We start from the raw sequence: 20,493 nt of genomic DNA on the forward strand, positions 1-20,493 counted from the left end.
CCAGTTTGGATTGCCACCCTGCACTTGGCCCTTCTGTCTCTCAGCTCTCATGTTCCTGCTCCTGACAACCAACAACCCTGCCATCTACAAGATTCCACTCAGCAAAGTCACCTACCCAGAGGCCAACCGCATCTACTATCTGTCCCAGGAGAGAAACAGAAGGGCATCAACCATAACAAAGTACCAGGCCTATGACATCTCCTAGGTTTCCCTCTCTAAAACACATCACTGTAAATTCAGCCTCCAGCCAGCAGTCCATGTCACCAGGATAAGGGGCCACTTATCCTTTTGGTCTGTTCTATGACTCTCTCTCCAAGCACAAAGAAACATGTATGTAGTCACTATTCCAGAACCTCCCTGTTCTAACATGCACAACGCTCATGAAAGATAAGCTTAGTTCAGTCTTTATGCCCATAGTTTGTCTGTAAGAGCTCGCTTTGTGGGGAACTTGCCATCTTCTACAAAACAAGCCTCGTCCTTAAAGAGAAGTCACCAAGAAAGGGATAGAGGCCAGTGACATGGTCACCCAACTCAGTCATTTAATATAGCAAAGCACAGTACCAAGAACTGTGCCTTAGCCTGGAAGGCCAGAGGGCTGATTCTGCCCAGCTCTGCTGCTAATGAACCCTACCATGTTGAGTAAGTCCTTCCCCACTCTCACCCTTGCTTTCTTAATCCGTTTCATGACAGGGAGGGATTTGAAAGTCCTTTCCACAGAAATGTTGATTATTCTCTCCTACAATCTGATGAAGTCAGCGTGACAACAAGTAATTATTTTAAGTAAAGGACAGAAGGGTTGCCCAAGAAGAGGCAGGACAATGTTAACAAAGGTTTATTCTTGGGTCATTTAAAGGCTCTCTCCAGACTTGGGGTTAGGAACCTAAATTCACTGAAAATGCCAATGTGCTTTCCTTTACATTATAGAATTATTTCTGGAAGTGTCAGATGAAAACTGATCTTTATCAACACTCAAATCATATTATAAACAAATGTATTCCCCTTTGTAATATTTATCATCATACTCTCATTAAACGACTTAAATTTGCAAGACAGCATCAGGGTTTTCTTAAAATGGGCTCACCTAGAGGTTCATACATTGCTCACTTGAGGGGTTTTCCATGGTCAAGCATGTGCCTGAAAAGAGACAAGGGTGGGCTAAAAATCATAACAGGGTCTGATTTGCTTACGGAGGGAATTATACAGAAATGACCTTGGACATGGTTTTCTGTTTGAGTTGAAGCACAGATTGTTCATAACCCACCTCACTTTTTAGGGTACAGTCTTTTAGCTTTGTGCCCCCAAACTACAAATCAAGCCAGTCTGGAGTGGCCAGTCACTCTTCCTTAGTCACTCTGGTTATAGCTTCAAGCTCCTAAGCCACAAACCTTCTTTGTGGAACTCCATGTGGCCTGGCCTTCCCACCCCTTCTCCAGAGGGGAATGAACCCCTTTGCCACAGCAGGGCCTCCCACCACACCCCAGCACACACGCACTCCCAGTTTAGTGTCATGGGGATAAGGACACAAGAGGGAATGGGGGAGAAGAGGGGGGACAGACCCTCTATAACCATAGCTTTAAGGAAAGAATGACATTGTAGCAAATTCATCATTTAGAAAAAGTTAATTTCTATGTTTACCTTTTCTCAATCTGCCCCCAAGATTTTGGCCATCTTTTAGCAGCCCAAGAGCACCGGGCCACATATTTCTCTTCCAAATTATATCTAGCCTATATGACTTCTCCAGGAAAATGCAGCAGTTAAGGATGGAAACAAATCTTCCACATAGAAAAAGCAAACGAGTCACACTCCAGAGGCTACCTCTGAGTTTGCAATCACACCTCAAGGCCAAGAAGGTCTCAGGCTGTATTTTAATGACCATGGAATTAGTGCTCTCTGAGGATTAAGCATCCAGGAATTTCACCAGAAGGCTGTTTATGCTCACAGCTCACTCAGTTGCCCCAGAACTTCCAAGTGATGATAACTATTAAGTACCAGTTTTCATGTATTTCCCACCAAAGTGTTATAACCTGGTTTTATTAAGAGCAGGAAACCCTTCCCGTGCATGCTGTTCTGGTTACTGACCACTAATAAAACCCTTCAGCTGTTCAAAGCATTTCAATATCCTGGCCTATAAAGCAAGCTGAGTTGGCCCAAGCAAAGTAGAAATAGATGGGGTAGAAGAATTTGACCTGTGAAAACATACAAGGTCTATAGCATACCAAAGTAGCCAGTCTAGCCCGGCACTTCAATTAAGCACCAACAGTGGAGAGCTAAGCTGGCGCCACCGGCTCCTGAGAGCCCACTGTGCAAGTGGGCACATTCCTCCCCATGCCATTCAGTGACATCACATTGATAGCCTGAAACCGGCCATGGTGGGAGTCTTTACATCACAGAAATCAGCAAACTCTACAAATCTGGGCCTGCACATAAAACACCAACACATGTTTTACAAGCACACACACAAAGGTACACAGGAATGTGAGAGGGAAAAGGGAGTGGGGTATAAAAATAAAAGGACATACACACCTTATATCTCAGAGGGGGGCCTTGTATGGGACCATGAAGATATGCCAGAGACTAAAACACATGATTAACTCAACTGTCAGAAAAATTTTTTAACTGGTTGGGGCAGTGTGTGTGCTACATGTATGTACACATATGCACACGCATACATGTACAGTTTTTTTCCTTCACTGAAGTAGCCCATTGATGGCACATAATGGCCCTGAGAAATAGTGACTGAGTAATTGACTGAAACACCCTCCTACCCCTCTGTCTCAATGGAGCTACTTTTCTATTTTCTCTACAGAATAGACTCTGTAGAGAGAATAGACTCTCCCTATTGGCTGGAATTGGAAAACTGTTTCATGCACACAACAATGTACTTAGACACGCAGGCCCTCAAGTAGGCCAACTGACTTGCCTCCAACACTTACTGCCTGTAGCCTTCTCCCAAAACACCTGTGTAGGGTTCAGAGGAAGAACTTTTCAGAGTGGTGCACGGCATGGAGCCCTCAGCATTCCATCATTTTATGAGAAATAACTTCAAGCCTCTTTTGCAAATGGTCTTCTGCCATCATCCTTTCGTTACAGAGCCTTTATGATTCAGACCCTCAAACTATGTAACGGTCTCAGGTGAGGCGCAGGTAGATAGATGTGGATTTCTCAAACTTGAGCATGTATCAGAATCACCTGGAAGCCTTATTTAACACAGATTAGTGGGCCCTATTCCAAGGGTGTCAGTCAGCAGACCTGAGGCAAAGCCTGAGAATTTCCTTTTCTAACAAGTTCTCTGCAGATATTGATTCTGTGGTCTGGGGGCCCATACTTTGAGAGCCGGGAGATAGAAATAGGATGCTGCCTCCACTCATTTATTTCCCTTTCATTGCATATTGTAATGCACTGGTTGTGCATCTGAGAATCATCTGCAAGGCTTATTGAAACACACATCCCTGGGCCTCAACCTCAGAGATTTAGATTCACTAGATCTCGGCAGCACCAAAAATCTGAGCTTCTAACAAACTCTCAGTGCACCTGATCCAGGGCCAGAGCTCATTGCACAGGTTCTTACTCTTGGCTAGATTAGGATCCACTGATTCTGATGGCCAGGCCCTACATCAGGCCAATTAGGCCAGCAATGGGCCTGGGCACAGGTAATTTTTTTAAAGCTCCTGGGGTGATTCTAACAGGCAACTGCGGCAGGAAAACAACTGTGCTGCCTATTTCTTGGACCCCAACTGTTTCCAATTTGAGTCACTACTCAGCCCTCCGTTAACCCCCAGTCCCCATCCTGAGTCCCCAAACGGGTTCAGATAAGGGCTACCCCTTATCTGAACCTGGTATGGGATGTAGTAAGAAGCACTGGGCACTGAGGCAGGAGGAGCACAGACAGTACAGAGAATCCTCCAAAGAGAAGTTTCTCTCTTTCTCACTGTTGGGGGCCAGCCCTGTACCCCAAAGAGGACTAGATAAATAAAACCACTAACCAGAAACATCCGGCTCAGTAGGCTGAGCGCAAAAGCAAGGTTTCACTTTGGCCCTAGAAGCCTGCTGAGTGAGCGACTTGGCCTTAGAAAAGTGGAGCAGGGGGTTGTCCAGAGCCCCTCTGACCATACTGGCAGAGTTGGCTAGAGATCAGAGGCGTGGCCCCAGGTGAGATGCAGCAGGTGTGCCCTATGAGCAGGTAGGATGGAGTAAGGGTTGCCCTGGAATGGGGCAGTAGGTGGAAGTTGGGGGAAATGGTGATGGCAGCAGCTGTTGTAAGAGGGCAAGCCAGCAGCGGGTGGTGGGCATAGAAAAGCAGCTCCATTGAGACAGGCATGCAGGGAACCCTGCGCAGGCAGACATCTGCCATCAGGGGTTAAGAAGGTAAAGAAGAGCAGAACATGGGGCCATGCAGAGCACAGGTGCTGGTGCTGTACAGCAGCCCGCTGATACTGTAACAGGAAGAGGGCAAAAATAACAACAGTTTTGGTGGTGGGGTGAGGCTCCACCCCTCTGCGAACTGCCTGGTGGGGCCAGGGTTGGAGATGGGAGAGGAATGGGGTGGCTCTCACTCCTTCCCTCCATGCTTGCTTCTTGAGGGGTCAGTCTGGGTCACTAGGATCCATCTGTCACTTACAGCACGGCCTAAGCAGTAGTTGCAAGGTGTGTCACAGGGTGGGGAAATGTGCCAGTCGGGCGGCAAAGCATTACAAACCCTGGTGTCCAGGCAACAGCCCAGACCAGCTCTATCAGAATTTTAGGGGCAACACAGGCCTGGGTGGTTTCCAAAGCTCTCCAGGGAGCCCCCTCGGTAGAAGGTAGGAGAGGCGCTTGGTGCTGTGCAGGGCTGCAGGGAGAAGATTCTCTAGAGAGCTCTCAAGTGGAAGGAACCCCGGGCAGCATGATTTTGTCAAGCAGAGATTGTCTCTGTCCCTGGGGTCAGAGGAGGCCTGTAACCATGCGGTTCTTAACCGCTGGATCTGGACAAATGTAAGCTGTGCTCTTGGGCCCTCTAGAGACCTGTAAATCCTCTTCTGCTCATCTGTGTGTAGTTCTTGGTGGGTTTGTTTTTTTTTTTTTTTTTGAGACGGAGTCTTGCTTTGTTGCCAGGCTGGAGCATAGTGGTACAATCTTGGCTCACTGCAACCTCTGCCTCCCGGGTTCAAGCGATTCTTCCACCTTAGCCTCCCGAGTAGCTGGGACTACAGACATGTGCCAAACACCCGGCTAATTTTTGTATATTTAGTAGAGACGGGGTTTCACCATGTTGTCCAGGATGGTCTCGATCTCTTGACCTCGTGATCCACCTGCCTCGGCCTCCCAAAGTGCTGGGATTACAGGCGTGAGCCACCACGCCTGGCCTAGTTCTTGTTTTTAAGCTTCCAAAGAGACATTGATGCCCAGCTAGTTTCTAACAACCCTAGCATACAGCAAGATGGAGAGCTCAGGACACAAGATTAAAGTAACAATCTAGAGGGCAGGACAGGGACACTGGGCTGTGGCTGGAACACCTACCACCATTCCTGGGCCACAAGCCACCTTCAGGGGCTGAATTCCTGTTCTCCCAGGCCCCACCCTGGCTCCTTGGCCTTAGCCCCAGGTTCTCAACATGAACAGACTGTAAGCTCCTTGTGAACAGGGATGAGTTTTGTACATTTCCCTATCTGGGGTCTCTCTCCCCAGTGGAGTGAATGAGTGAGTGAATGACACTGTTATACTAAAGCAGGTCCTCTAAGTCACATCCAGCAAAACAGAGGCATTGCCTTCTCTGTTGTCATCTGTCCTCCCATCAGAGTCTTTCAAATCTTAATAGCTTTCGAACAAGTGGACCCATATTTGCATTTTGTACTGGGTCCCATGAATTACTTAGCTGGTCCTGCACAGAGCTCTTGGTGGCAACTAGAGCTTGCTCTCCCATGGCTGCATTCACTGTCCCCCTGGGCTAGTTCTCTGCTTTCAAACTCCTTCCTCACCCATGACAGCTGATGTACACAGAGCCTCACTTGTGTGATACTCACTTGACAAGCACCCCAGGGAGCAAAGGAAATGCAGAGAGAGGTGGCACCCTCCACTCTGAAGACCCAGCACACCCAGGCTCCATGGCTCAGGGACTGGAACAAACTGGGAAGATACCCAGCAACCAAAATATTTATGGATTTTCCACCTGGAGCAAATGAAAGACCCAGATAGACCCTACTCATAATCAGATCATGAAACGTCCTGCTGGAGAAAGGCAGAAACAGCAGCCAGCCTTTTCCTGATCCCTACACACTCCCCTGGGTGTTCCTTGAATCGACGTTTAGCCGGATTTTACCCAATCAGGAGCGTGTGTGAGCGGGGAGCACCACCATGACCTGGCTTCCTGCCCAACACATCACACCACAGCTCGTTCAGTAACCCATCTTCCCCACCATGTTATAACCTCTAAGGGGCCAGATTATGTATCATTACGGCCCCCATATCCAGGCCTGGCATATGATAAATGCTGGATACACATTTACTGACAGATGGACCCCTAATTCAACATCCCTGTAAGCCTGGAATTAATTCCAGAAGGTATATATTAAACAAAGTAATGTTTAATAAAAATGCAGATTCTAGCACCTCCCCTGAACCCCAAGATATTGAAATTCAGTAGGTGACAGGGTATCTGCATTTTTACGTGCATCACAAGTCACTTCAGAAGGCTGATGCTCCTGGCTGTCTGAAGAACTGAAGGAGGTGGGCAGAGAGCGGGGCCTCAGCACAGGGATGTGAGTCAAATTCACATAGAAGCCCAGGACATAATTGCATGTGTGGCCATGGGTCAGTGTGCAGTTTGCAAATTCAGTAATTCTAAGGCCTTGTCCTAGAAAGTCCCTGATGGGGACTGGGGTTGCAGGGGGTGGGGTCAAGGCAGGTGGCTACTGTCTGCCAAAAGCAGCAGCAGACCTGCGGCTGGGTCCATGCCTCTGTGGCCCATGCCCACCCTCCCTCATCACCATCACAGCAGTGGCCCCAAGGGCCCAGAGAGCTCATGGGAACCACTGTTACTGTTCACACTCGTGGGAAAGAATGGAAATATGATTTGGGATAACTTGAGGGACATATAAATGGTTTGTGCCTCTCACACCCCAAAAACTTCAATTTACCTCCGTCATGAATGTCCTAGTAGCTTCTGTATTCTTTAAGAAAACTATAGTTTTCACATAAAATTTAATATTGACCACATAATTCAACATTTAATTTTACATTATCTGGTATCACTTGTCATCTGGGTGGAGGGTCTTATTTGCTCAGCAAGGTGGGAAACTCTGAGGTCAAAGACCTCATCTTATAATTACTTAAACACAACATACTTTGGAGACCAAACACACCACTGAGCACAGGATATCCTTGCTGCTTGATTCAGGTGCTATTTGAACTCCTGGTTCTGAGACTGTTATCTGAGGAGAATAAAAGGTGCTGAATGGCTTCCATGGAGAGAGGGAAACTGTCTGAGTGTTAAGGGCTCAGGCTAGGGAGGAGATGAAACTCTTCTGAAAGTTTCATAGCTTTAGTGCTTATACTTAGGTCTTTGATCCACTTTGAGTTAATTTTTGTATACAGTAGCGGAGTCCTCAGTCTTTTGCAAGTGAATATTCAGTTGTCCCAGTGCTATTTATTGAAAAGACTATTCTTTTTGCATATGGGATTTTTTTTTCAGAATCCAAAAAAAAAAAAAATACGTTTAATTTACATTTCCTCTTACTCTAAGGTAGAATTTCCAGAACTCGTCAGTCATGGACCTTAATAAATACATATCCAAAAGAAAAAATGTAAAATAAGAAAAAGTCACATGATCCAACAAGATCCAGGTACCTTCAGCCAAATAAAGTTAAACATCATTTGTTACCATTGGCTTCTCAAAGACTTGAATGCCAGTGTGCTTTCACCGAATCACTCATCCTTCTTTTGTCAGAGAAGGCCATGTGTGTGTGTGTGCGTGTGTGTGTGTGTGTGTGTGTGTGTGTCCACATATTAATATCTCGAGTACACTTCCCAACACCTCAAGTTTTGGGATCACTCTTTTGCGGGAATAGACTACTGACTTGAATGGTATTGGATTGTTCTAATTTCATCTTGGAGAGTTAGGCCAACTGGATGGCTGGGGTTTGTGTGTTTTGTAGAGTTGTAGCTTTTATCTTTAAGGCCAGAGCAGAAAGAATACCATGACCTGTGAATTCCTCTGGGTTTTTCTAGCAACTGAATGTAGAAGCCACAATTTTAGTTTGTTTCTGAAGTGTCAATTTTTTAAAAGTTAAATATTAAAGACTGTGTTTTTGTTTTGTTTTGCTTTTTGAAAGTGTGGTCCAAGAACCACTTGAATCAGAATCACTTGGGTGTAGTTAAAAAGTGCAGATCTCTAAGGCCCATCAGACCTAATAATCAAAAACACTGGGGCTGGAGCCCAGACTGTACTCCCCTAGGATCCTTGGTGATTCCTGTGTACGTCGAAGTTTGAAAAGCATGCTTTTCCTTGAAATTAAGAGAAAGTGAACCCCGTTGTTTGCAAAGAGATAGGGGACAGAGGCTGACATGTACCTAGGACCAAGATGGCTCTTTCTGTGCCTTTGTCCCTTCCTTTCTTCATCTCTACTTACTGCCCACATTCTGTGCCCTTTTGCATGTTGACACATCCCTCCCGTATAATCAATGGACTTGGACACACTGCACACTTCTTGGCTTATGAAACCTTCACACTGTCAGCAGAGGGCGCCAGAGCCCCTCCAAAAGCCCCTCCAAAAGAAGGTTCCATTTGCTCCTTGCCTTCCGTTTGCGCTCCAGGTTTTTGCATTCTATTGCAGGCATCTAGTTTCCAGGCTTAGACCTGTCCCCCCGCCTCATTGATTCTCAAAGAGACGTTGGATCTCAAGAGAGTAAACAGCTGCTAAGAAACTCACTTATTGTGGGCCTGGAAATTTGTTTAATGCCTCTGAGCCCAAATTTCTCATCCTAACAAGGAACTAATTTCTTAGCCTGTTATTGTAGTTCTTTTGATGGTTAAATGAGGTAACAGGCAAATATGCCCACGAAAGTCAGCAGCCCAGCAACCACCAGCACCCTGCCCCTGCCACCACTGGTGCAAGCGTAAGCATGGACACTGGTACAAGGGCACACAGGAATGCAGCAGCTCTACTTCCACTAGCACCCCACCCCTGCCAAGTCATAAGCACCCTGCTGTGCTGCCACAGGTGCTAGAACACGTGAGTGAGCACAGATCCTGCTGCCACGGCCACAGAGAAGAACTTTGTCTAGCACCACCCATCAAAGGGTGTGGCCAGTGGACTAGGAACACTTTGGCCCCTCTGATGCAGCAGGTTCCCAATCTCGGGGGGCCAGATAACAAAGCTGGAGTCCCAGTACCAGCTCCCAGAGTTAGAGTCCACCAGGAGTGTTGAGCTGAGCCTTGGCCCCTAAAATCTTCCAGAAACAAACAAGTCTTATAACAAAATCCCAACAGCATCAAAGAAGAGAAAAGAAAAGAAAAAAAAACATTGAAAGGATAGCAACTTCAGAGACTGAGGGAACATCAGCCCACACAGATGAAGAGGCATCAGAACAAGAACTCTGGCAACTCAAAACACCAGAATGTCTTTTTACCTCCAAATGACCACACGAGTTCCCCAGCAATGGTCCCTAAACTGGGCTGAAATGGCTGAAATGACAGAAAAAGTATTCAGATTATGGATAGGAAGACAGATGATTGGCATCCAGGAGAAAGTTGAAACCCAATCCAAGGAATCTAAGGAATAAAACAATACAGTAGATAACATATGAAATGGCATTTTGAGAAAGAACCAAATTGATATGATGGACATGAAAAACTCACTTCAAGAATTTCATAATACAATCACAAATATTAATAGCAGAATCAACCAAGCTGAGGAAAGAACCTCAGAGTTTGAAGGCTAGTTCTACAAAATAACTCAGACACAAAAAAATAATAAAGAAAAATAAACAAAACCTCTGAGAAATATGGGATTATGTAAAGAGACCAAATCTACAACTTACTGGAGAGAGAAAGCAACTTGGAAAACATTTGAGGATATCATCCATGAAAATTTCCCCAATCTCACTAGAGAGGCCAACATTCAAATTTAGGAAATGCAGATAACCCTTGCAAGATACTATATAAGATGATCATCCCCAAGGTACATAGTCATCAGATTCTTCAAGGTCAAAATAAAAAACAAAATGTTAAAGGCAGCTAGAAGGAAGGGGCAGGTCACATACAAAGGAAATCCCATTAGGCTAGCAGTGGATCTTTCAGCAGAAACTCTATAAGCAAGAAGAGATTGGGAGCCTATATTCAGCCTTCTTAAAGAAAACAAATTCCAATCCAGAACTTCATATGCAGTCTAACTAAACTTCATAAGCAATGGAAAAAATAAGATCGTTTTTAGACAGGGAAATGCTCTTGGAATTCATTGCCACCAGACCTACCTCAAGGAAAGGCCGTTACTGACAACCACAAAAACACACTTAGGTACATAGACCATTGGCACCATAAAGCAACCACACAATCAAGTCTGCATAATAACCAGCTAACAACAGAATGCCAGGATCAAATCCACACATAACAATATTAATCTTGAATGAAAACAGGCTAAATGCCCCAGTTAAAAGGCATAAAGTGGCAAGCTACATGAAGAAGAAAGACCCAAATATATGCTGTCTTCAAGGGACCCATCTCACATGCAATGGCATTCATAAGCTCGAAGTAAAGGGATAGAGAGAAATCTGCCAAACAAACAATAAGCAGAAAAAAAGCAGAGGTTGCTATTCTAATTTCAGATAAAATCATCTTTAAACCAAAAATAATTTTTAAAAGACGAAGAATGAATTACATGATAGTAAATGGTTCAATTCAACAAGAAGACCTAACTATCCTAAATAGGTATGCACCCAACACAAGAGCACCTAGATTCATGAAGCAAGTTTTCAGAGACCTATGAAGAGACTTAGATAACTACACAATAATAGTTAGAGACTTCAACACCCCACTGAAAGTATTTAACATATCATCAAGGCAGAAAACAAACAAAGACATCATTCAGGACCCGATCTCAACATTTGATCAAATGGACCTAACAGACATCTATGGAACTCTCTACCCAAAACCAGAATATACATTCTTATCATCTGCACATGGCACATACTCTAAAATCAATTACACAACAGACCATGAAACAATATTGTCAAATTCAAAATATCCAAAATCATACCACACACATTCTCAGATCACAGAGCAATAAAATAGAAATCAATACTAAGGGGGCAGGTGTGGTAGTTCACAGGTGTAATCCCAGCACTTGGGGAGGCTGAGGCAGGAGGATCACCTAAGGTCAGGAGTTCGATACCAGCCTGTTCAACATGGTAAAACCCTGTCTCTACTAAAAATACAAACATTAGCTGGGTGTGGTGGCACATGCCTGTAGTCCTAGCTACTCAGGAGGCTGAAATGGGAGAATCACTTGAACCCAGGAGGCAGAGGTTGCAGTGAGCTGATATCATGGCATTGCACTCCAGCCTGGGTGACAGAACGAGAGAGGGAGAGAGAGAAGAAAGAAAGAAAGGAAAGAAAGAAAGAAAGAAAGAAAAAAAGAAAGGAAGGAAGGAAGGAAGGAAGGAAGGAAGGAAGGAAGGAAGGAAGGAAGAGAGAGAGAGAGAGAGAGAGAGAAAGAGAGAAAGAAAAAGAAAGAAAGAAAGAGAAACGAAAGAAAGAGAAGGAAAGAAAAGAGAGAAAGAAAGAGGAAGAGGGAAGAAGAGGAGGAACAAGAGGAGGAAGAGGATGAAGGAGAAAGATAAGAAGGAAGGAGGAAGAAGAAAGAGGAAGAGGAGGAGGAGATGATTGCTCAAAACCATACAAGAAAATTAAACAACCTGTTCATAAATGACTTTAAAATACACAATAAAATTGAAGCAGAAATCAAGAAATTATTTGAAACTAATGAAAACAAAGATAGTACATACCAGAATTTCTGGGACACACCTAAAGCAGTGTTAAGAGGGAGTTCTATAGCACTATCCTACACCAAAAAGTTAGAAAGATCTCAAATTAACAACCTAATTCACATATAGAAGAACTAGAGAAACAAAAGCAAACCAACCCCAAAGTTACAGAAGACAATAAATAATTAAAATCAGAGTTGAACTGAAGTAAACTGAGGTGTGAGAAACCATACAAAAGGTCAACAAATCCAGGAATTCGTTGTTTAAAAGAATGAATAATAGACTGCTAACTAGGTGAATAAAAAAGAGAAGATCCAAATAAACACAATCAGAAATAGCAAAGGGAGATTACCATTGGTCCCAGAGAAATGCAAAAAAAAAAAAAAGCCCTCCAACACTACTGGGAACATTTCTATTCACACAAACTAGAAAATCCAGAAGAAATAGATAAATCCCTGGAAACATGCAACCTCCTAAAATTGAACCACGAAGAAACTAAATCTCTGAAGATACCAATAGCAAGTTCTGAAATTGAATCCATAAAAGAAGCCTATCAACCAGAAAAGACCAAGGACCAGAGGGATTCACTGCTGAATTCTGCCAGATGTATAAAAAAAGAGGGGGTACTGTTCCTACTGAAAAATACTCCAAAAAAAAAAAAATGAGAAGGGACTCCTCCACAACTCATTCAATGAGGCCAGCATCATCCTGATACCAAAACATGGCAGAGACACAACCAAAAGAACTTCAAGCCAATATCTTTGATGACCATAGATGCAAAAATATTCAACAAAATACTAGCAAACTGAAGCCAGTGGCATATCAAAAAGCTAATCCACCACAATCAAGTAGGCTTTATACCTGAGATGCAAGGTTGGTTCAACATATGCAAATCAATAAATAAATGTGATTCATCACATAAACAGAACTAAAAATGAAAAACACATGATCATCTCAATAGATGCAGAAGTCTTTCAATAAAATCCATTATCTTTTCATGTTTAAAACCCTCAATAAACTAAGCAATGAAGAAACACACCTCAAAATAATAAGAGCCATCTATGACAAACCCACAGCCGACATCATACTAAATAAACAAAAGCTGGAACAATTCCCTTTGAGAAACAAAGCAAAACAGGGATGCTTCTCAGGGCAAGCCAGCAGTCAGTCCATTACAGGATTGCACACTTACTACGAGGCTGAGCAGCAGGGCAAGATGTGCTCTGGGCTCAGAAACACTATAACAAGTTTTTTGGTTTTTCATGTTTTTCGTAAAATATAACATCTATCCAGAAAAGTGAGCAAATCATAAATGTACCACTTAATCAACAAATTTCCCATAAACACACCAATGTAACCAGCATGTGAGTCAAGAAACAGAATGTTACCAGTTTCCAGAAGATCCTCAATAATTGTACAGAAAAATGCATTTTAACTATTTAAACTTATTAAAAGTTATCAAATTTCAAATATGCAAGTAGTTCTTTAGCTTTTTGAAGACATTTTAGAAGTTACAGAAATGAAAATGCCACGGAGGAAGTCACTCTAAGGGTCTGGAGACACTGTGTTCCATTCCAAAGAAAAACCCAAGCCCTCAAGTCACCTGGGGCCCACTGTGAATACACCTGAGCCTTGAAGCTGAGCCAGGTGCAGGAGAAGCAAGTGCATTATCTACCTGAGTGAAACTGTTACCAAAACACCAGGAGTCCAGTCTAGGTCCTACTGATCACCCCACAGAAAGCCCATGACTGAAGTGATGAGTGTTGCCAAGGAAGAAGGCTTTAATCAGGTGTTGCAGCCAAGGAGATGGGAGCTCAGACTCAAATCCATCTCCCTCACTGACTAAAAGTCGGGGTTTACATAGCAGAAAAGAGATGTAACAATGTGTAAGAAAACAGGAACTAGGGAGGGGCAGGTAAGCAATGATGATGAATGAGGGATTTGGCATCTCATTGTCTGGATGCAGCAAGAAGGCCATTTCCTGAAAAAAGAAACTCAGATAAAACATAGGTAAGTTTCTGTAATCCCAGCACTTTGGGAGGCCAAGGCAGGTAGATCACGAGGTCAAGAGATCGAGACCATCCTGGTCAACATGGTTAAACCCCGTCTCTACTAAAAATACAAAAAATTAGCTGGGCATGGTGGCGCATGCCTGTAATCCCAGCTACTAAGGAGGCTGAGGCAGGAGAATTGCCTGAACCCAGGAGGTGGAGGTTGCGGTGAGCCGAGATCGCGCCATTGCACTCCAGCCTGGGTAATGAGAGCGAAACTCCATCTCAAAAAAAAAAAAAAGAAAAGAAAACATAGGTAAGTTTCAATTTTTAAGACAAGTGGCATTCATTTCTATGTTTACAAAAAAAAAAGAAAACTATCTATGTGGCAACTGGGTCAGTTTCAAAACAACTGGAGATGTTTGGAGAACAAGATGACATCAACTACCAGGACATTCCAAGCAAGAGATAAGGGAAGTGAGGTGGAGAACAACTATGATTGCTTGCCTGCCAACTCTGTACTGGTCTCTGCACTAAGGACTTCACGTATACCATCTCACTGATACCACTGAGAGGGCCATCCCCCTTTTAAAGAAAAGAGAGAGGTAACAGGACTTGTCCCAAATCTACATATTATGATGCTGAGAAGCCCCCAAACCAGGATCTCAACCCATTTGGCTCCCCAGTGCATCTTCCTAGAACAGCACAGGCAAAGGCCCAGGATGGGAATAAGGACAATTTGTCCCCGGGCACTTCGCCTATCTGGGAACTGACACCCACATGCAACATCCCATTGAAGAGTAATGAGAGTTAAGCCTGGAGGGGTGGAGTCATGCCCCATTACAGAGGGAGAGTCCTGAAAACAGGTAGAGGAGCTTTGATGGAGGGCATCTCTCACTGGCCCCAACCTGCTACTTCACCCTTCCTGCCCCTTCACGTGTGATGGTTGAGAAGAATTTGTGCATGTGTGTGAGATCTTGATGTGTAGTTTTTATTCTGCATTTCTTCTGCAGATGTCTTGATGTTTCATGTGGGTGTGTTTGGTAGTCCCCACTGCCCTGGGATTTTCTGAGAGAAAATGTACTGGCTCTGTTACTGACACATCACCCTGGCCCCCAGCAGCACACAGGGGTTTGGAATGGCACCCTGATCTCCTGGCCTAATGTGCTTACAGGAAAAGCACAAGGCCAGCAGCTCACATGAGGCAGTGGGGAAAAAGCCTGCGTCACTGCTGTGTGTGAACATGGGTTCCAACACATTCCTCCTTTATCTCAAGAGGTCCTGTACTCCAGGGAGGGGTGCAGAGTAGCATGTTGCTCATCACCCCCTCGGCTGACCTTTAGGGCCCTTCTGTGAGGCCAGCTGACCTGCCCAGGGGCCTTGCTGCCCTCCGCTGTTGAGAGCTGCAGGGTTAGAGGCACTGCATACCCTGAAGTACGTGGGAGGCTGGACAGGTGCCCTCATTCCACCCCTCACCAGCCCTGGACAGCTCACCTCACCCACCCTCTGTTTCCTCAGCTTGTAAAACAAAGATGATGCCACATGAAATGATGAAGAATCACCTGCCACACCCCATCAAAACATAAGTCATGAAGGACCAAAATCACGGCTGGCAGAGTCAAGCGCAGGGACCTAATGGGGGAAAAGTGCTGAACATACCTATGATGAATGGCTCTGGGCACTCCTCAGCCTCCTGCCTTTAATGGCTAACTGGTTCTAGTTGCTTCTAGCTGGCTCCAATTGCTTCTAGTTGATTCTAACTGCCCTATGCCCATGCTGTCATCTTCCCTGTCACTTCTGTGTAAATGATTCCCAAATTCAGTGTCTCCAGCCCTGGATTTTTACACAGACCAGAATCCCACATCTCCAGCTACACCCTGGCCACGTCCACCTGCCTGTCCAGACACCTCAGACTCTCACAGAATGGACTCCCACTTCCCTATGCTCCACTTTCTATTTTCATTCTAAAATTTTTATTAAGGTGTGATAGATTTACATTGATGTGCACACATCATAAGCAGACAGCTTGATGAACCTTCCTTAATGGACTCACCCGCATAGCAAGAATCAGATCAAGCAGCAGTACATTATCAGTACCCCAGAAGTGCCCCAGGGCCCCTTTTCATGGGTGACCAATGGCCTGACTTCTGTCTGCTTAGCCTGTTTTTGAACTTTGTGTAAGTGAAATTATACAGTCTGTTCTCTTCCATGTCTGGATTCTTTTGGTCAACACAGTGAGATTCATTCATACCATCGCATGGAGGTGTAGACCACCCATTCTCTTGCTGTGCAACTACAGCATTACTTACCCAGTCTACTGATGATGGCAATCAGATTATTTCCCTGTGGTGGCTACAATGAGTCCTGCTGTATTAAACTTGATAGTGCATGTCTTTTTTTGTAACTGTATGTATGCATTTCTTTTGTATATAGTCCCAAGAAGGAATTGCTGGGCCATAGAGTATGCATATCTGCTCTCATAGATGCTGCCAGCAGCATTTTCTTTTCTTTTATTTATTTTTATTCATTTTTTTTTGAGATGGAGTCTCACTCTGTCACTCAGGCTGGAATGCTGGAATGCAGTGGCATGATCTTGGCTCACTGCAACCTCCACTTCCCTGGTTCAAGCAATTGTCCTGCTTCAGCCTCCCAGGTAGCTGGGATTACAGACACCCATCACCACACTTGGCTACTTTTTCTTTTATTTTTAGTAGAGGTGGGGTTTCACCATGTTGGCCAGGCAGGTCTCAAACACCTGACCTCAGTACCTTAGCCTACCAAAATGCTGGGATTTCAGGTGTGAGCCACCACACCCAGCCAGTGCCAGCAGTTTCTAAAGTAGCCGTATCAATGTACATTTCTACCTGCAGCATGTATAAGATTTAACAACTCCACTTCCTCACCAACACTTGATGCCATTTTTGATTCACCCTCCCATCACCCCCATGCCTAAGGTATTTCTTTTTCCTCCAGAGTTAACTCATATTTTCAGCCCTTTCCTCTCAGTACTGCCCTGCTTCAGGAGAGCTCGTAGTCAGATTCCCTGGCTATGGCTGCCCCCTGGACTGCTCCCAGATAATCTCCCTAAATGCTCCTTTTTTCCTCTTGTTTCTGTCCACAGAACTTCAGTCACACCTGATCTCTAGTCACTTTAGAGCTGTATCTGTTTGTCTGGTTTTTAAGACTCTGCAAACTGGTCAATGATCAAGATGACCTCATTTTTCCTTCGGGCTCCATAATTCCCACATGTCATTTTCCAATGCCATCATCTCTCTTCCAGTAAGTCTCCAACACCAGCTTGCTTGGCAGGAAAACGGTCTTCTTTATTAGCCATTCTGTAAGGAACATTGCCTTCCCACTAGCTGGAGAGGGTTAGTGGTGGCAAAGCCTCAGAGAACTTGTTCCAACACCCTTGTTTTCAGAGAAGCCTCAAGTTGTAAAGAACTTTTTAAAAATTCTAATGACTTGGCAGGTTTTCATAACTTTCTTAAAGTGGCAGCCACCACTTCTCATTTATTGGTATTATTTATTTGATATGAAAGCAGGCAGAACTTTGGATAGTAACTGGACAGGAGAAAAGCAGGTAATACAGAGAAATTTCAAGTCATCCCTGGTTTTAAAACTGTGTCTCAGTGAGAGAAACATCTTCATTAGCTACAATCATCAAGCATCTGCCACATTTAGGGAGGTTTTATTTTTATTTTTTAATTTTTTGAGATGGAATCTCGCTTTGTCACCCAGGCCGGAGTGCAATGGCACAATCTCGGCTCACTGCAACCTCCGCCTCCTGGGTTCAAGCAATTGTCTTACCTCAGCCCTGTGAGTAGCTGGGATTACAGGCACCCACCACCATGCCTGGCTAATTTTTGTATTTTTAATAGAGATGGGGTTTCACCATGTTAGCCAAGCTGGTCTCAAACTCCAGACCTCACATGATCTGCATGTCTTGGCCTCCCAAAGTGCTGGGATTACAGATGTGAGCCACCATGCCCGGTTGAGGGAGGTTTTAGACCAGTAGAAAGTTTTTAAAACCTTCCATTATTACAAGGAATCATAGAAATACATGGAAAATGGAGAGCAGGCAAATGACACTTATCTCTCCCACAGGTTAAGAAGCAAGTCAAACTGCTGTGTGTTTAATGTTGGCTTACAGTTTATTATAGATACTATTTGAATGTGCACTTTCTATAGGAAATCCCAGTGCATTCTAGTTCATACGGCCCATGTTATAGAATGTAGAACATAATTTGCTATTTTAAATGGCATAGGGGTTCATAGTTGCATCTTGTCTTTGATAATGTAGTATTTTTCTTACTGTACTTTATTTGATGCTGAGTTCTTTGGTAGGGGCAGCAGGGGCTCCATGCCTGGTCATTCTATAGCACCATGAGGAAGGGAATGTCAGAGGAGGCTACCAGTTCTGATGCCTTGTGTAAACATGAAGGAGCACTACTTTCCTTGTGGACATAGGTGGTGGCTAGATCCACAGGCCATAACTCACAGCACACACCCTCTAGTCTGATCACAAGGCTGTTTGTGGTCCCTAAAACAAGCCATGCTTCTCTCAGCTTATACTTAAGTCTCTGCCCTAAAGGCCGTTCTCTTTTTTCCTGCCTTTGCTAAATGCTACTCAAATATTAAGGGCCTTCTTAGGCCGGCATCTTAAGTTCCTCTGCTCACTCTAGACACTACCGATATCACCCAAACTCTCCTCATCCTAAGTTGTGTCTGCCCACAATTTAACACTTAATGGCACATCACGTAGTATCATTTAAGGGAGACTTAAAACATGGCAGTTCTTGATTGACCTTGACAGGCATCCTGTCCCTGTCTGGAATACCACACAATGGGTTCCCTTTTAGCTAATGATATTACAAACCCTTTGTGCACTAAGGAAGAAGCATTATTCTGCCCCGATGTCACCATTGATCTTCTGCAGCCTTGATTTTCACTGACGCTCCTGTGTCTTATTGCTGCCCCAGGTGTGAGAACTATCTCACACCTCACACCATTCCCTGGAGTCCTGAGGACTTACCCAGAAACTCAGTAGGATGGGAAACTTGGGGTGAACAAATGGCAGTCACTTGGAAGGAAGCTGTCAGGGCATGGCCAGCAGCCTGAGAGAAGGTGCTGAGTTTGGAAAATAGGAAGGTGGCAAACTGGCCAAGGCATCATGAGTTTACAGCTTGTGACCAAGATGTAAAGGCAGGCGGACCAGTCCCATTCCACACCTGATCCTTAGGGACCTCAAGCCTCCTGTTGCCAGCTGGGATTGGGATTGTCCTGTGTCATCCACAATGATCCCCGCCAAAGAGGTCCTGAAGATACAGGCTTCCTTCCTGCTTGCCATCCTCAGAATGGCTCAGGTGTTCCCAGAACTGGCCAATCTATGCACCTGGAGCTGAGGTTTGACACACTTTCCAGGTTTAGGGCAGTCCTAGAAGCCAGCTAAAGCCTCTCTCCTCGGGGTAGATCTGCAAGGCCGGCATCCTGGGAGCTTGGTGTATAAGGCTGATTTATCTGCCACAGGAGCTGTGAGCTGTGTGTGTGAACACAGTGGCAAGAGCATTGACCCTGGGCTACCTGTCCCAGTCATAATTCGGGAGTCCTGTTTTGAGGGCCATATTTGGGGGTATTCTACTCCCACTTCCTTGCCACCCTAGAGACACACACACCCTATCTCAGGACCTCGCAGGAACTCCTTCTAGTCTTCAAGTGTCAGAGTCATTCACCCATTTATTCATCCATATATTCAACAAATAACTATTGTGAATGTCTATGAGCCGGACACTGAACCTGAGGCTACAGCAGTAAACAAGACCATCCCAGGCTCTGCTCTCAGGAAGCTAGCCAGCAAGTGGGGAAGCTCTGTAAAGCATGCACTAGCAAAATCCTGTAATTATGGTGAGAGGAAAGAGATATATTTTGGGAGATGCATGCCAATGGTTGTGGCCTGAAGTTTCACCTTTCCTCCAACAGGAGTCATAATGGACGATGCTTACCCACTCCTGTCCTGGGGTAGGAGGGACAGCAGATGGGATGGCAGTGTCGTTTAGGAAATTGCCTTCAACATGTCTATTATTGTAATATAGGCTATAGAAAGTACAGTACCACACGGTGCTTTAGTTTTTGGCCTTCTGGCTAAAGAAGTTGTATGTATTCTGGGGTGTCATGGGAGAGAATTATTGAGGGGTCCCTGAGTGTACAAAGGTCAAAGAATCCAAGGTGGAAAAACCAGGGCATGGGGCCCACCAAGAAAATGCTTCAGAAACCCTGGGGTGGGGATTTCTTCTGCAGTGCAGTGGGTGTCAGTCCTGTGGGAGGGCAGAATGCAGAGGCCTCTGGCTAGACCATAGGAGGTGCTGCCAGGATCCCTGGGCTGGAGGAAGCCCTGCCCCTGTGCATGCAAGCATCACCATCCCGTAACATGTGATGATCTCTCATGGTAACTGATGGCCTCAAGGCACCCACCAAACCTATATGAAGCAACCAGTACCACACAGAGGGCGGAACCTGATGGAGTGACTTGACAGAGTTTAATGGGATG

At 44.8% G+C, this 20,493-nt stretch overlaps 1 protein-coding gene and 1 long non-coding RNA gene across 2 annotated transcripts in view; one reads left to right on the forward strand and one right to left on the reverse strand.

The window, feature by feature from the left end:
• Positions 1–1,028, forward strand: part of SLC14A2 (solute carrier family 14 member 2) — a 466,908-nt gene extending 465,880 nt beyond the window's left edge. Inside the window, exon 21 of the mRNA XM_035270925.3 lies at positions 5–1,028. Coding sequence (XP_035126816.2) covers positions 5–205 — 201 coding nt within the window. The 3' untranslated portion in view covers positions 206–1,028. The remainder of the gene's footprint in view (positions 1–4) is intronic.
• The window catches only part of LOC128929474 (uncharacterized), a 69,170-nt gene that overhangs the window by 13,897 nt on the left and 34,780 nt on the right, over positions 1–20,493 (reverse strand). The gene's annotated exons all lie outside the window — the stretch shown is intronic.

The sequence above is a fragment of the Callithrix jacchus genome, chromosome 13 (assembly GCF_049354715.1).
Source record: "Callithrix jacchus isolate 240 chromosome 13, calJac240_pri, whole genome shotgun sequence".
Lineage (NCBI taxonomy): Eukaryota > Metazoa > Chordata > Mammalia > Primates > Cebidae > Callithrix > Callithrix jacchus.